The 15,718-nt window shown below is 39.5% G+C and overlaps 5 protein-coding genes across 6 annotated transcripts; 2 read left to right on the top strand and 3 right to left on the bottom strand.

The window, feature by feature from the left end:
• Nucleotides 1–557: 557 nt before the first annotated feature.
• Nucleotides 558–3,805, bottom strand: LOC119990365 (RPM1-interacting protein 4-like). Its single transcript, XM_038836239.1, has 4 exons — nt 3,558–3,805; nt 1,300–1,534; nt 936–1,124; nt 558–828 (listed from the first exon to the last, which is right to left on the bottom strand). Exons 2-4 carry the CDS (start codon nt 1,513–1,515, stop codon nt 793–795), a joined length of 441 nt encoding a protein of 146 aa, XP_038692167.1. The 5' UTR covers nt 1,516–1,534; nt 3,558–3,805; the 3' UTR covers nt 558–792.
• A 669-nt stretch (nt 3,806–4,474) lies between these two features.
• Nucleotides 4,475–7,361, top strand: LOC119990334 (B-cell receptor-associated protein 31-like). Its single transcript, XM_038836196.1, has 2 exons — nt 4,475–5,438; nt 6,644–7,361. Exons 1-2 carry the CDS (start codon nt 5,153–5,155, stop codon nt 7,012–7,014), a joined length of 657 nt encoding a protein of 218 aa, XP_038692124.1. The 5' UTR covers nt 4,475–5,152; the 3' UTR covers nt 7,015–7,361.
• Nucleotides 7,348–9,878, bottom strand: LOC119990333 (putative pentatricopeptide repeat-containing protein At3g25060, mitochondrial). Its single transcript, XM_038836195.1, has one exon. It carries the CDS (start codon nt 9,521–9,523, stop codon nt 7,715–7,717), a length of 1,809 nt encoding a protein of 602 aa, XP_038692123.1. The 5' UTR covers nt 9,524–9,878; the 3' UTR covers nt 7,348–7,714.
• A 406-nt stretch (nt 9,879–10,284) lies between these two features.
• LOC119990335 (ankyrin repeat and SAM domain-containing protein 4B-like) lies at nt 10,285–13,355 on the bottom strand. Of its 2 annotated transcripts, XM_038836197.1 has the most exons (6): nt 12,888–13,340; nt 12,119–12,177; nt 11,745–12,013; nt 11,201–11,275; nt 11,035–11,097; nt 10,285–10,556 (listed from the first exon to the last, which is right to left on the bottom strand). In XM_038836197.1, the coding sequence occupies exons 1-6, from the start codon at nt 12,992–12,994 to the stop codon at nt 10,512–10,514; spliced, it is 618 nt and encodes a 205-aa protein (XP_038692125.1). In that variant the 5' UTR covers nt 12,995–13,340; the 3' UTR covers nt 10,285–10,511. The 2 variants fall into 2 exon arrangements, with proteins under 2 accessions (XP_038692125.1, XP_038692126.1); XM_038836198.1 differs by lacking the exon at nt 11,201–11,275 and having other exon boundaries at nt 10,324–10,556; nt 12,888–13,355.
• An 808-nt stretch (nt 13,356–14,163) lies between these two features.
• LOC119990992 (omega-hydroxypalmitate O-feruloyl transferase-like) lies at nt 14,164–15,603 on the top strand. The gene is made up of 2 exons (XM_038837155.1): nt 14,164–14,637; nt 14,752–15,603. The coding sequence occupies exons 1-2, from the start codon at nt 14,212–14,214 to the stop codon at nt 15,601–15,603; spliced, it is 1,278 nt and encodes a 425-aa protein (XP_038693083.1). The 5' UTR covers nt 14,164–14,211.
• The last annotated feature ends 115 nt before the right edge of the window (nt 15,604–15,718 follow it).

Below are 15,718 nucleotides of genomic sequence, written 5' to 3' on the forward strand. Positions count from 1 at the left end.
AACCACCATGCTTCCGTGAGCCGACGTCCACGTCAACTACACTCTGCCTGAGGCTTTCACCCTACTAACACCCTCAACAGGGTACGGGGTCAACATGTAGCCCTTTACGCTACTAACACCCTCAACAGGGTAAGGGGTCAACATGTAGCCCTTTACGCGGCCCAAGTGTAGTTTGATTCAATACCAATTGTCATGGGCCTAACTATGTACTAGAAAACCGACTTACTAGTGATCGATTTACCCAATCTTATAAAGCACTTCACCTCACCACACTTAGGTGATGTGGGATGTATAACATTTTCCGGCCACCGATTGGGCTAGGTGACATCAAATCGAATCTCCGACCTCCATAAATCATTTTCGACCATCAATCGCCAAAAAAAAAAACCACTTGTTTCGTTGGAATCACACCGCAAAGTGGCGCTGCCACCGTGAGAAAAAATGTCCAATTCACCAACTTATACTGTTTTGGCTTTAATTTAGTTCAAATAGTTAAGACCCAGTTGATTTCGAGCTGCTCCTGTTCACATTATCAAATCCAATTCACAGCAGAAAAGACCAACAGAAACATATAATCAAAGATGGGGAACATCTTTGCATTCCTGTATTAAATTAATACAACAGAGTAAACAAGAGTAGGAAGGAAATGACAGTAGTAAACAGAACCATCTAATAAAAATAATATCTTTGCATTCCTGAATAGAAAGACGACGAATGCACTTCAAATAAATCACTTCCCTTCGATAGAGCCCTCCATGTATTTACAAATTCCAGGAATATCATCCGCGGAACTCATTTTCTGCCCCATGGGAAACAGCAACTGCAACTCTGAAATATTGAAGAATTTCGGGGTCATCAGATATACAGATTTGTGAAAACAAAGAGCACCGTAAAAGTTATTTTGGTTGCTGAAGAAAAATGAGTGGATAAAGTACTTTGGCGCTATTGTTATTAGCAGTTTGCCTACGAGAGTAGTCATGGGATGATTCAGCTTGCATGCCTGGAACCCTTGCTGTTTGCCTTTCCTCCCGCACCTTGTTGAAAATTTGAGTATAACCATCCGCTGATGCAGGGTTATTCTCATCCCAATCTCCAAATTTCGGTACAGCAGCAACTTCATCGGGCTGCATACCAAAAAACCAAGTATTTGAAAGAACGAATGCATGAAGTTTTCTGAAAAAGAACCCCCTCCCCCCTCCAAAAAAAAGTTACAGGGCACGGGCTTTCATCAGATGAGCATTCTAAAGTTTTTATGCTACAAAGACATAATGACAGCAGGGAAGAAGAGATGAACTTTACACTTTCATTGCCACTAGCACTTAGTCTTGTTCGGGGCCTTCCAGGAGTGCCATGGCTACCCTCATATGAACCCTTTCCTTCCCAAGCAGGGGAAGGAGCCCTGATGCCTCTTCCATTTCTTGCTTGGTGATGCAATGGTGACTGCTCAATGCTGTTTTCAGAACCAACATTTTTTGTAGGTCGTTTATGGGTTTCACCAAGCTCCGTGGCCTCCATAATGAGTGGTTCAATATCTCTGTGATTTATATGGTCATGATAACTTAGTCATCATTGATCAGATGTCTTATTCTCTTCATGAAAATGCTTAGCATCTAGATTAAAATGCCTTCAAGAATGTGCATCACTCAAAAGTCACGAATTAGGACAAGCAGACTTGTGGTAAGATCCACTGTTCATCACACATTCAAAAGACAAAGGGATAATTCCCTTTGCCTTCGAAAAATCATTTTGACTTTATGAAACATCTTAACCTCATAACAAAAGGAAACTCATTCTTAAAACAAGTACTCATTAAGGCGGTAATTTGATAGAGTGTAGTTGATGGATGGATCCCAGACCCTTAAACAAGGTCATGCTTAATAAAAGATTCATAGCTCAATCTTAAAAGTGGCATCTTTTATTGAGTCCTTAATTTGACAACACTCAGTTAACTTCGTCATCTAGATTGTCCATTTTTATCCTTCCACTGTTAATGAACTGCTGTGTTTCTCACATTCACAGTGCTACTCCACTAAATGAATAAATGCAAACTGATGCAACTCATTAATTTCATGAAGCTCATCAATTAGCCAAATGGACATCAATAAGGGCTAAAGGGTCTAAGATCTAAGAAAGAAGGCTACAAATTTTAGCACCCTAACACTACGAGATTGTTACTAATGGTACTGGCTCATACACAAACTTCCAAAACCAGAAAAAAGAAATGCAAGAAGGTTTCTGTAGCCAACCTTCAATTTGGTGCAATTAAGGGAAGTGATTGGAATATAACTGCTACTGAAGATGCATGATACGACACAGCTTCAGTACATAAAATGAACAATAAGTCACAACAAACAGATGTTAAAGCTACCCCTCTTTTTTAGGTACGCAAGAATGGAAGGGAAATCCCAACTCAACACATCGATGCAACAGAATAAAAGATTTTTCCCTTACCTTGGAAATCATAGAATTTGTTTTCAACAGTGGATTATTTATTCAATGCACCAAAAGACAATCAAACTGTAGAAAATTAAGTTCAAACGTAAAGTTTGTTTATCAAACTAATCATACTTAACCCAAATACTAGTTTTTCTATAAAATGTTGTCAACCCATTTTCATTTGCCCATGAAATTTCAACACACTTGATACATAGCACCATAGTGTGAGTAGAAAGACTAATAGACTATGCTTCATTTCCTTTCCATATACAACTGAATATATACATAGTAATACCATATACAATGAGACTATACATAGTAATACAAACAGGCAAAATCCCATTTTCACAAAACAGTAGGAGGGTTCATTGTGTAGGTCCCTTTTGCAAATCTCAGTAACTAAAAGCCATATAATATTCAACTAAAAGCAACCAGATTCTGTATATGTTAGCTAAACTTACGATGTCAAGAATTTAACAAAGGAAACTACAACTCGTAACGCTTGCAGATTTTGCTTAACACTGATCGTCGAGTACATACAAGCCTAGCAAAGGAAAAAACCACCAGGTAACGTCTAAGCTACCGCTGTGCAGGTTAACACATATCTACTATACCTGGATTATCTCCCAATCCTAATGCCTTGGTTTTTGTTTTCTTTCTTTCCACAATCGTCCCAGAAACTCTTCAGGCAATTGTGTGTATAAATATCACTTGAGCATTCAGTCTTCTGTTATATTTATCGCCATATGCCACCCAATTCAAAGATAATAACCCATCATCTGACAAACAGGAACACCCAGATCACCAAAACACTCAATTTTGCCGAAGAATTTCAGAATTCAGCTTGCCAACTAAAACAATACAGACAAATATATAAATCGAGATCGGAATAAAATAAATCCATGCTTAGAATTCATCAATCCATGACTCCTATATAAAGAAATTCAACCTTCAAAAAGAGAAAACAAGATTACACATGGTTCTCAAGTAGTCACACAATTAAAAGAAAGTTCAATTGACTCAATCAGAAGAACCAAGACGACATATATGAGAGCAAACAATTGAAACGAACTTGAGAACACAAATTTCCAAGATTAAAAAGAAGAGACATAGGAACTCACTGCCATTTCTCTACCCAGAAAAGCAGGAATGGAAACACAGAAACAGCAAGAAATAACCTTAAGCTCTGAACACGAAGAGCTCCACAAAACCCTTCGACGACCCAACAAGGAAGCAAGGAGAGAAAGAGAGAGAGAGAGAGTCTAGGCAGAGAGTCTGAAGAGACGTTTATCAACCATTGACTGGCGCCCCTGGTAACGTTTGACCATTCTTCACCCCCTCCTAAAGAAAATCCAAAAATAATCACTGTTCATCCCACCCCAGTTTCAACCATCTCTCCCTGTCTCCCACACCTGAGTCTGACAACTCACCGTGTATTTTTACCCCTTTTTGTTTATCTGAAATACTGCTCCCAGACTTTTTTTTTTACTGCTTCCATAGACTTGATTCTTGAAGGGCTCAACGTCCTACTGTACAGAGGTATAAAGTGGGCCTCCGAGCCCACATCCAGGCCCGGGGTTTCGTGGTCGGCCATACCCATTCGTTTATAATCACTGGTAGGCCCGTGAATAATAAATACCATGGCCCAACATGTTTAGGGCCCAAGGACCGAGCCCAGCCTTATTTTAATCAAAAATTAAAATTTTCATGTTGACACTTGAGAATTGAGACAAGGTCTGGAACCAAGGGCCGGGCCCAGAGACCTCTTTATGTAAATCTATATTTAACCTGTCCGTGAAGGCCCGAGCCCATCTCTAACGAAAGCCCCAGCCCATTACAAACTATTAGGCCGGGCCTAACACAGACCATCGACCTTGGTCAATGAGCCATGCCAGCAAGATTAGGCCCGGTCCAAAATGGGGTTGCCCGTTCCGGCCAACGGGTCCTTGGCCCGTATGACTCCTCTAGTCCTGAACAATACAAAAATTACCGGCAAACACAAGCAAGTTGAGACTTGAGAGGGAAAGAGACAGTAGTGTGGCACTGTGGCTTTGTTGAACGCGAAGCTAGGGAAGTGCGCAGGTGAGCCAGATCGTCTCTCGAGTCAGACCCACTCGTCAAGTACTCCCACCGAGTATTGCGATTTTGTCAATCAACCCCAACCGCTTCACTTTTCATTAGACAATTAACCTTTTCCATTACCAAACACTCTTGCCATTCACTTTTGATCTGTCACCCATAACCCATTTAGGTATTCCGCTGTTTTTCGGCTGTCTTAAGGCTAAAAGCAAAACCCATTTTCTTCTCACGCACTTCTAATCCCTGAACCCGCACTCCTAATTTAGGAAGACCCATGAAAAAGAACTGGGTTTTAAGGGAAAAAAGCTTCGTACTTCAAATTGGGTAGATCTAGTGCTTTCAGCGCAATTTTTTGAAAATAAAGACTGTTTCTGAAGTGGGTATTAGACTTCACTTATAATTATCCATTTGCGAAGAGAAAGGAATTTTCTTTTGCAGTTCTTGGATGTTGGTCTTGTGAGACATCGATGATTCAACTGTTCTTCAAGAGAATTTCACTCTTCCTTCTATGTTTTGCTTACTCGTGGATCTATGAGCTTTGAAGCTAGCGGGTCGTGGAGTGAGTTTTCGTTTTTGTTCTCTTGAGGTACTAATATTTGCACAAAATATCAAAGCAAAGTCATTTCATTGAGCAGAGATGTATCAGTTGTGGATCTTGCTTCTGTGTGTTGAGGGTGTGGTAGCATTCCTTCTATTGGTGGAGATTGGGCCACTTAGAGAGCTTTTGATTAAGTTTCTGGATCTGCTCAAAACGGGAACAGGTTCTGTGATTGTCTTAACTGTTGCGGGTTTCATGTTTATGATATTCGGGTCAAATGTTATGAGCATTATCAACATCCGGAACAAGGGCTCAAGGCTTGGCAGCACCTCACCCATGGATCAGGTTCTTTATAGAACCCACTGGCTTGATGCTTCGTACTTGGGTAGAACGCCTACTCTCTTCTTTCTTTCTTTTTTTGTTTTTAATGTTTTTTTGCTTGATAATAGTGGCTTAGATGGGAAATGGCGCCCTTTCAGTCAATAGATATACCAGCTGCAATAACAAAAAAAACCTACTGTTGATATTATATTATTATGTCTGTGTTCATTTCAGTAGTCTTAGTTTGAACTATTGATTTACAACATGTTTATGGACTATAGATTCTATATGAAAATGAATTTGTTTGTGTTCATGTTAAGGATTCGTTGCATTACTTTTAACCGTGGTCTGCTTCCCTATTTTGATAATATGTTGCTGATTATGTGTCTAGATAAACAAAAAGGCATGGAATGCATGATGTAAAGTCTAGGTCGGATGAATAAGGGTTACAAGATTTCGGGCAATGCAACGATGGCATGCTTATTTATGATGAGCACATATGTGCCCAAATGGAGAAAATGCAAATGACATAGCCAATGTGAAATGTTTGGGGCTTTCTTGAGTGGTTTGTTTCGCAGAATAATACGGATTTTGAATCAATAGAAATGTGTTATTTTCTTTGCCATTCAACAGGGATGCCCAAACTAGTCTTGACAAGCACAAGGATAAGAGAAGAGAGCAACCTTTTTATGAAGATACTGGATATAAACTTCCTATTCATCTTTTTATCAGAGTTTCAACCAGTAGCCAATAGTGTCGAAACTGTACTGCTTGTTAAGGCACAACTATTCTTTCACCCATCATCTTTGAGCTCCACCCTACTCCTTAATAAAGCTGCTACTCGAGGTTGTAGAAGTGTTGTTTGATTGAGATGGTTTGGCATTACTGGAACTTTCCTAGTTAAACTTAAAAGTTTTGTTTATTTATTTTCATTCACATAGGGAGACATACTAACAATAAAGAAGTCTTTTTTAGTGTATCCCCCTTTTTTGCTGTCAAATGAGAAGATCTGCACCATAGGGGATTGTGGGTAGGTACAACGCAAAATGACCCGGGCCCTTTAATTGTGCACATCTGTGCCATCCACGGCAAATTTTGTGTTGCCTTTGCAGGGTGTGGGGCATTCTGCATCATACCTGCCCTCAAGGCAATCAGAGGTGTGGAAGTAATGATAAAAACGTATTGTCACTGTTTAAACTTTTCCTCTTTTAGCTGTGTTTTACAAGCTTTCTCATGTATCTTTTTTATGTCGTGAACTTGATCTTGCAGGTTTTATCCTAGTTCTTGTATTCATAATTGATCGTGTGCACTGTTATCTTAAAGAGCTTATTGAGCTGAGGAATAATGTGGGATCTTCGACAGATGAAGTTGAAAATCTTTGGAAAAAGAACAGACAATTTAAGGATAGGGAGGATAAAACATCCAAAGAAATGAAACTGTTGCAAGACGAAATTTCAACTCTATCGGAGTCTTTGAAGAAGCTTAAGTTGGAATGCCAAGGGAAGGATCAGAAGATTGAAACTGCTGAAGCCCATGTCACTGCGCTTCAAAAACAATCTGCGGAACTACTACTGGAATATGACCGCCTTTTGGAAGAAAATCAAAATCTTCAATCTCAAGGTCTAGGACACAGGAGTTAAGGAAATCTTGGAAGATGCCAACTATTCTTGCTCTGCGGATATTTTTCCGATAATATTGATCAAACATCAACTATATTTTCCCAGAAGGAACAATGGTAGACAAATTTTTCAAGGAATACAATGATCAATGAGTAGTAGCTCCATTTTGAGGTCTTGAAATTTTTTTTAGTTTTCTGGAATCTAGGATCTTTGGTGTTTCAATCTTTTTTTTGTGGCGTTGATATCAACTTTCTTCCAGTTTTATCCAATTGATTCTGTAGTTTGATATGAACATATTTATGTAATCCTGACAGTGTTGTAATCTGAACCATATGGATATTGGGGAGCATGGAATTTCCTTCTCAATATATTTATTTTATTGTCATCAAAATCTCCTTTAAGTTGATGGGTCCTAGAGTTACCCAGTGGTTAACTGGTTATACACACATTATGCAAATATTGCTAGTTGAATGAAGAAATCCTGCACATTTTGCTGGTTGTATTGACCTTCCATGCCGCTTATTTGCTTTCTCGAGATGACATGAGAGTTCAGGTTCATCGGAAACGAAGCGACATACAGCCATACAGCCATTGTTGGTTAGAGGGAACTGATTAGATTGATCTTGATGATGAGAAAAATTCTCCATGCCCTCCTACAACTTCAGCAAGAAGCTCTTAATATGATCAACGATTTTATACCTTGCATGACAAGCCTCTTTCTCTAGCTCTCCTCTGGAAGATCTTGCAATATAAATACAGTTGTGGAGAGATTTTTGATAGATCTCATATCATTATCCATACTATCCAATATTTGCATGATATCTTCATGTTGATGGTGGGTTTTGTCTTCCATAAGAAATGCATGATGCTTTCCATTCACTTCCACAGCACTATAACCAGGTACTTTCTTCATTTGTTTCTCTTTCATGATCTTCCTCACAACAGCTACTTTGTCCCACTTCTTGGTCATGGAGTAATAGTTTGAAACCAGAGCATAAATTCCCAAGTCATCTGGATTTAACTCAAGTACCATTGCAGCCGCCATGTTTCCGATTAGAGACTTCCCATAACTAAGGCAGCCAGACAGTAGGGCAACCCAAATGGCGAGTCCTGGTTCAATGTTCATTGATTGTATTAGCTGATGAGCTTCTTCCACTCGTCCTGCTCGAGCCAAAAGATCGACCATACAAGCATAGTGCTTCTGCCTTGGTTGAATCTTATATTCACTGACCATGAGATTGAACCACTGTAGACCTTCTTCTGCTAGTCCTGAATGACTAAAAGCTGACAGGAGAGAAGCAAAAGTTGCATGATCTGGTTGTATGTTTGTTTGTGTCATTTGCAGGAAAAGTGACAGAGCTTCCTTTCCTAGCCCATGGACTCCGTAGCTCTCTATCATGGCATTCCAAGAAATTGAGTCTTTTGATTCAATCCGATCAAAGACGGCACGAGCAGATGAAAGTGATCCACATTTTGAGTACATATCAATAACTGCAGTACCTGAAACTTGATCAAAATCAAACCTTCTCATTATATATCCATGTATGGATTTACCAAATTTCATAATACCAACTTGTGCACATGCCAGAAGTGCACTTACAAGAGAAGAAGAATCTGGTCTGAATCCATGACACTGCATCTCGACTATCAATTCAAGTGCATTTTCTGCAAAACCATTCTGTGCAAAGCCGGACATAAGCACGCTCCACGAAATAACAGTCTTGTTGTCAATCTTCTTGAACACAAGCAAAGCAAGCCCCAATTTTCCATTCTTAGCATACATGTCCACAAGGCTGGTTTGAACAACGACATCCATATGAAAGCCTCTCCTAATCATATACCCATGAATTGAGAGACCGAACTTTATGTCGCCAACTTGCGCGCTAGCCTGAATCAATCCCAGCATGACAACCTCATCTCCTTCTATCCTCTCTTCCTGCATCTTCCGATACATATCAATCGCTTTGCATGGCTGCCCACTACGCAGAAAACCAGTCACCATAGTAGTCCAACCCACAAGATTCTTTTCTGGCATTTTATCGAACACCATCATTGCTTTTTCCATCTTCCCACACTTTGCATACAAGTTCAACACTGATGACCCAACAAAATCATCATTCTCATAACCAAAATCCGCAGCTTGGCGCTGAATTTCCTCCCCCATTCTCAAGTCCATCAAGTTAGCACAGGCCTTAATTGCCACCGTGAAAGTGGAGCTGTCAGGCCTAGCTCCCTCAACTATCATCCTCTTATAAAGACCCAAAACCTCATATGGGTTACCTTTGCGAGAATAAGCAATAATAATGGCATTCCAAGCATCAACACCCCGTTGAGGAAATTCATCGAACACATACCGGGCTGATGTAATATCATCAATACCCTCGTACGAGGCTATCAAATGAGCAAGGCAGTTCTTGTGGGCGGTAAGACCAGTTAAGATTACAAGCGCATGGACTCTAGAAATGGATCGTCTGTCTTTACATGCTAAGAGAATAGATTTAAAATGCTTTGGCCACAGAAGTGAGTGCATTTATTCATTTGTTGCAGATAGCCGTAGTAGAAAAAGCAATAGAAATGGAGGGAACCCAATTTAAAGAAAAACCAGGATCTTCTACGGCGATAAGTTCGATGGCTCTCTCTCTTTTATTCTTACCTGATAAGAATTGATTCCGCAGCCACTGCTTGGACCAGTTGCAACCACGAATTTATGTCCAATTCTTCCACAGCTACTTTTTGTAATGAAAACGCTTCCGCCATTACCTGATGAGAATTTTCAGTCGGTTAATCGGCAAGGTATCTGAACCCAAATTGTGCTTACATTTTTCGTTAGAATATTTGAACATTCCATCATGAAGTTGGAGTTGGACTTATCAGCTCTATTTAGTGACCAAAAATTACACAGTAACATTCGGTGATCGAGTTAGACTTAATCAATTCTTTCAATGAACAAATATTACATTACCCCATTCACGTTGCTAATTGTTTATGGTTAATTTGCTTTATGCTAATTGATCATAGTGGCTTTGCGTTGAAGTGCTAGGCAATCATATTTTTATGCAGGACAAGGATATGGATCGGTCATTCCAGATGGTCCACGGGCTGATTCCCATCTCACGACAAAGGGATGAGCGGTAACACTCGGTAACTCTATGAAGAAGGTAGCTATATCTTCTTAAGGTCAATGTTGCTATGATGTATGGAAATTATTACATTCACAGGATTGTGAAAATTAAGTTTCTATGTATAGTTGTCAGCTATGGATCAGAAAAGTTTAGAGTTTCCCCAGAGTGGTTATAGGTAGTTCCTCTTCCCCCAAGCACACATTTCACATTGCTTTCAGATAAATAATTAGATTCAAGCTACAGAACCGAAGAAAGGGAAATCAAAACAAAATAAAAATAAAAACTAGGTTAATATGGAGGCCAAATGCAGGCAAAACAATCTTTGAGGATCTTCAAACCAATAGTACAACCTGCAACCCCAGTCTCTTGGCCAAATACCCAGCACAGTCCTACACATCAAGCTCTAGATTCCAGAGCTAGAAGTATCTTCTTCCTTGGGCCCTGAAACATCAAAGGAAAGCAATAAGCCTAATGCCCAGAAAGTGGAAAATACAACAGTTTCTCAAAACCATGAATATTTATAATTTGCCCTTCATATGCTTTTGATCCATTTCACCAGCTGTAGGCTGTATCCAAATGCAAGCACGCAAGTCGAGTCATATGTTGCATGGTAGAGTAATAAACTACAAAAATGCAAAATTCTAATAGAAGGGTATCTTTTTGTGTCCTAGTGTTGCAGTAAGGAACGTCCTATTTCTGTTGCAGTGTTTGCAATCTGCATCGATTAATTATGATACACACTCAAACACATAACCATGTTTCACTACAACATCTGTAATAAAATAAATAAAATTTGTCAAATATAAACTTAATATCGAACTGATAGCCAAATTCTTTCATAGTACAAGGTAATGTTATAATCACACAAGTGAAGTGCCATTTCACAGTTGATAATATACAGTAGAGTACATGACTTTACCATTGGTATCCCCAAAGCCTTGAGGTCCTCATCAGTCATGTGTACAATGGTAGGCATGTCAACCTGCACCAAGAGGAGCAAGTCAAATTATTAGTGACAATTCCTACAGCTAATTATGAAAAATAAAGAACAGCAGAAATTCACATTAGATACAAAATTCACATACTTCCTCGGCCTGAAAAGTAATTGAATATTTTTCGAGATCCAATGACAGCAAAAACTGATCCAGTGATGTTCCAGGCTGCACCAAAAGATACAAACTTAGAAACTAAGAAACCATGAACGCCAACTGCAACAATTGGGTCTTCAATTCAAGCAAACACAACAATTTATCCAATTTTTCAATAACTTCCAGTGAAAAAATCTTATACTTGTATGCCATGGCTAAACAATCAATATCAAGTTATCAACACTTAGCATGGGGCTGGAACTGCAGTCAAAATAATCACATCAGTTCTTAGTTTAAGGTCAGGACTTTCATTACCTTTCTGATAAGGAGAGAGATACTATATTACATGTATTATGTCTTAGTTCCTTAAAAAAAAATTTATAGGCTCTTTTAGCAATTGCCTATCAAAATGCCACTAGGAAAATCTGCAATAAATTGCTAGTGAACCTAGCATTTTTAAACAGTGGGGCAGCAAATAGTATAAAAGTAAGGAAGAAGAATTACGCCAAAAGCAAAAAAGAAAGCATTAGAGAATAAATGCCTTCTGCTGAGACTTCTTATTAGCAGCCGGATTCACAACTTTTTTAATCTCCGGTTCAGCAGCCTCAGCGGCAACACTTTTCCTAGCTGGTTTAGCAGCCTCCATTTTTGGTTTTCGTGAACCAGTACTCTCTGATTGCAGGTTCATTGTACCTGATAGCTTTTCACGCAAATCCCTTACACCTGAAACAGACCTTTTTCCACTTTGTGTCACTTGAAGACTTTTTCTTTGGAGCTTCTGCCGAAGATCTCGAGCGCCAACTTTGCGAACTTCACAGCCATTAACACACAGTCAAAACCAAACACAGTTGATATAGTTGCATCCAACAATAGCAGCAATGTGACTTGCATGTGATTGAGTCAGTCAGTGCATACTTGAAATGTGAGATTCGTCATCATAAAGATCATGTTCCCACTTGTCATCTTGCCTCTGCCTGCAGATGAGAGGTGCAACTCAGTTAGAGAATATACAGCTTGAATCCCTTGAGAAAAATCAAAGATAAGAGCAGACAACTCAAGTTACTAAAAAGTATAGGTAGTAAAGAAAAATATATGTAAGTTTAAGGATACAATATTGCCAATTTGTTGCATAGCCAATGAAAAAAGGGTCCAACCAAAGCTGATGGAATTATAGGTTAACAAAAGTATGCCCATCATGTACTATCTACCATGCCTCTTAAGCTCAATCCAAAAGGCACATGAAAAACAACGAGGAGTTCAGTATTCAGGTACAAGCTTCAATTATTGACATCACATTCACAATTCTTTCATAAAAATGCTTTCAATTGAATAGCCCCAATGGGTCGTGCAACATAACCAAATGCTAGGAGAACTAAATGTAGAGCAAACATGAAATCAACTTCAAGAGTATTCTCAACACTAATCATCAAGAACTACCGTTGCATACCGCGACAAAAAAAAGAGTGTAGAACTTGCACGACGACTTGAACCATAAAGCTTTCACGAGTTTCTAATCCTTATCATGCGGCTATCTTCTTTACTTCTTTATTTTCTTAAAACACCACCTGCCGAGAAGTTCACTTAACTATAGCAACCCCAACCAAACAAAACCACCAAGGCTAAACCAGATAAGCAATGAGAGAAATTCCATGGGAAAAAACACGGGAAAGCAGAAGAAAAGCACCTCTTGCCGGTGACGGGGCGCCGGCGAGTGGAATTGTCGAAGAAATTTCCATTGAGACGATCCTTTATTGATCTCCTGCCTCCGGACTCTACCCGATCAGCATACATATTTATTAATCCTAAAACCCCCAACCCTAATTGAGGTTTAAAAACAGGAGCAGCAAATTGGATTTCAAGAGAAAGATCGAAACCCTAGCCGCTAATGGAATTGAAGATACTCTGGAGAGAGAGTCTGAAAATCTGCGAACAATTTATTTGTTAAGTTCCAGATCCAGACCAAAAGAAGCTTGTGTTTGGATTCGGAACGGGCGTTACAGCGTGAACGTGGAGAACTGAACTGGAATTGATGATCGGTACTGTCGTGCAAGAGACTGGCTACACCACACATAAAACCTAGGGTTTAAGTTCAGTTTTTTCTTTTTCCACATCCTCGGAAAACAATCTACGCGCTCTGGAGTCAAATAATTAAAATTATAAATAGTGATATAAAATTGAAACAAATAAATCTTAGGGTTTAATCGTTTGAGGTGTTCAGGGGTGTTGGGTTGGGAGATGTTAAGTTGAGAGGGGTTAGGGGTGTTGGGGTTAGTAAATTCTGGGATGTAGAGAGGTTTTGTCTCAATAGTCCCCAACGCCTGAAACGGTCAAGGGTTGGGAGGTATTCAAGACAAACTCAACCCTTCCCAACACTCTTAAACACCTCAAACGGGCAAACCCTAGGGTACAATAGTAATTATATTTTTGCTTTTGCTGAGTAAATACAATACATGTTTATTGTTTTTTATATAAACATCAAACTTATATTTCTCCCTCGATGACTGGGTAAATAGGATCAAAATACAACGCGTGATAAATTAGGTCAAAACACAACGAGTAACTATAATAATATTGTTCCCATTTGGAATTACACCCCGGGTATCCCGAGTTTACACGATTTGGCCGCATAGATTCATCAACTAAGTTATCATTCAAGTGATTAAATTATGCCACCTTTGCTTTCTACTTCACATATATGTTTGGTATTGATGCTGGCAAAAAAACAGATAATTTGAATGATGTAATTAAATGGTGAAGTTCATGGACAAGAATAACAGTAGGCCTAGTCAAACTAACCCCTTCAGTGTTTAACTCCCATTTATTAATTAAATTTCAAAACCGTATATACCTATTTAGTTCATAATATGAAACTGCATTTCCTTTTCATTTAATTTGCTTCATAAACAACTTTCTAACGCCTAATATTAACAACTGAAAACGCAAGGGCACCAGTTGAAGCCAAGCATTATTTACTCAAACTAACACAAATCAATCTTCTTTGTAGTGAAATGGAAGATATTAAGCTAGTTGAGAAAGTTGTGATTGTACCAGAGAATCCCACGAATCGCAGACGTGTCTTCTTATCAAACATAGATCTATCTCTGGTTTTATACCAAGAATCAGTGTCCTATTTCGATCCTCCAACGAATGAAATAAGCTTCTCTGAAGCTTGTAATGTTCTGTACCGCGCACTTGGTGCTTTGCTCGTGCCTTACAGCTTTGCTGCAGGACGTCTGGTACCAGCAATAGATGATGATCGCCGTCTCGAGATCGACTGTAATGATGCAGGTTTTGTGGTTGCAGCAGCAACAACAGACGCCAAGTTGAGCTCACTTGGTGAGCTCTTGGCACCCAAGCCAGAGTTCAAGAAGTTGGTTGCTTTCATTCAAGAAGACGAGATGGATCTCAAAGACAAGCCCCTTCTTTCCTTACAGGTTCTCTTTTGAATTTATTATAATTATGTGTACAACGAAGAAGCTTTAACTGGGATAGTCAAGTTAACTGTGATTACTCCTTGCAAATGAGGGTGATCTTTGTGTTTATGACAGTTGACACAATTTGAATGTGGAAGTTTGGCGCTGGCTTCTCGATACAATCACTGCATTCTAGATGGTGTAGCAATCCGTGAACTTGAGGCAAACATGGCTGCTCTAACCAGGGGTGAAGACCTCGTTGTAGTCCCGAACCCTGACAGGACATTATTCAAAGCTAGGAACCCACCAGAGATCAATCACCCACATCATGAATATTCAGAAACCACCCCTCTATCTATCAAGGAATCCATTTCAGCTAATCAGATTCGCTCGATCTACATTTCCTCACATCACATAGCCAACCTTAAGAAAGGAGCTCTCAAGGGTGGAAAATTGAACAACTGCACTACTTTTGAAGTAATGGCAGCAAAGATATGGAAGGCGCGGAGCATTGCAACAAGAATGCAAGATGAGGCTATGAGCACGATGTTGATTCCTGTCGACGTTCGAAAAAGGGTGGTACCGCAAGCCCCAAACGGATTTGCAGGCAACGCATTGGTTCCTGCATTTGCAAGAGCAATGGTGAGAGAGGTGAAGGAGGAAGAGGACTCGTACCTGGTGAAGAAAGTGCAAGAAGGGTTGGAGAGAGTGAATGACGAATATGTGAGGTCTGGGATAGACTGGTTAGAGGTTCACAGAGGGGGGCCGTGCTGTGAAAACAGCTTCTCATTGGTGGCTTGGTGGAGACTTGGTCTAGAAGAAGAGGAGTTTGCATGGGGAAGAGTCAAGTGTGCAACTACAATCACAGTGAAACCTGGTCTTGTGTTTGTGTTGCCAGGGGACAAAGGCAAGGGAGGCCTTAATATTTGCCTGGAACTGCCTGAAGATCAAATGGAGGTGTTTGTTAGTCTAATAATGGAACAATAAGCAATTAATTATGTCTTTTCATAAGGCTTTAGCTTATTACATAAAAAGAGCTATGTTCCTTTACTTTTCCTCTTATTATTGACACATTGCATTCTATTCAGCTCGCAGAGGCAAA

This window comes from Tripterygium wilfordii, chromosome 22 (genome assembly GCF_013401445.1).
Source record: "Tripterygium wilfordii isolate XIE 37 chromosome 22, ASM1340144v1, whole genome shotgun sequence".
NCBI lineage: Eukaryota > Viridiplantae > Streptophyta > Magnoliopsida > Celastrales > Celastraceae > Tripterygium > Tripterygium wilfordii.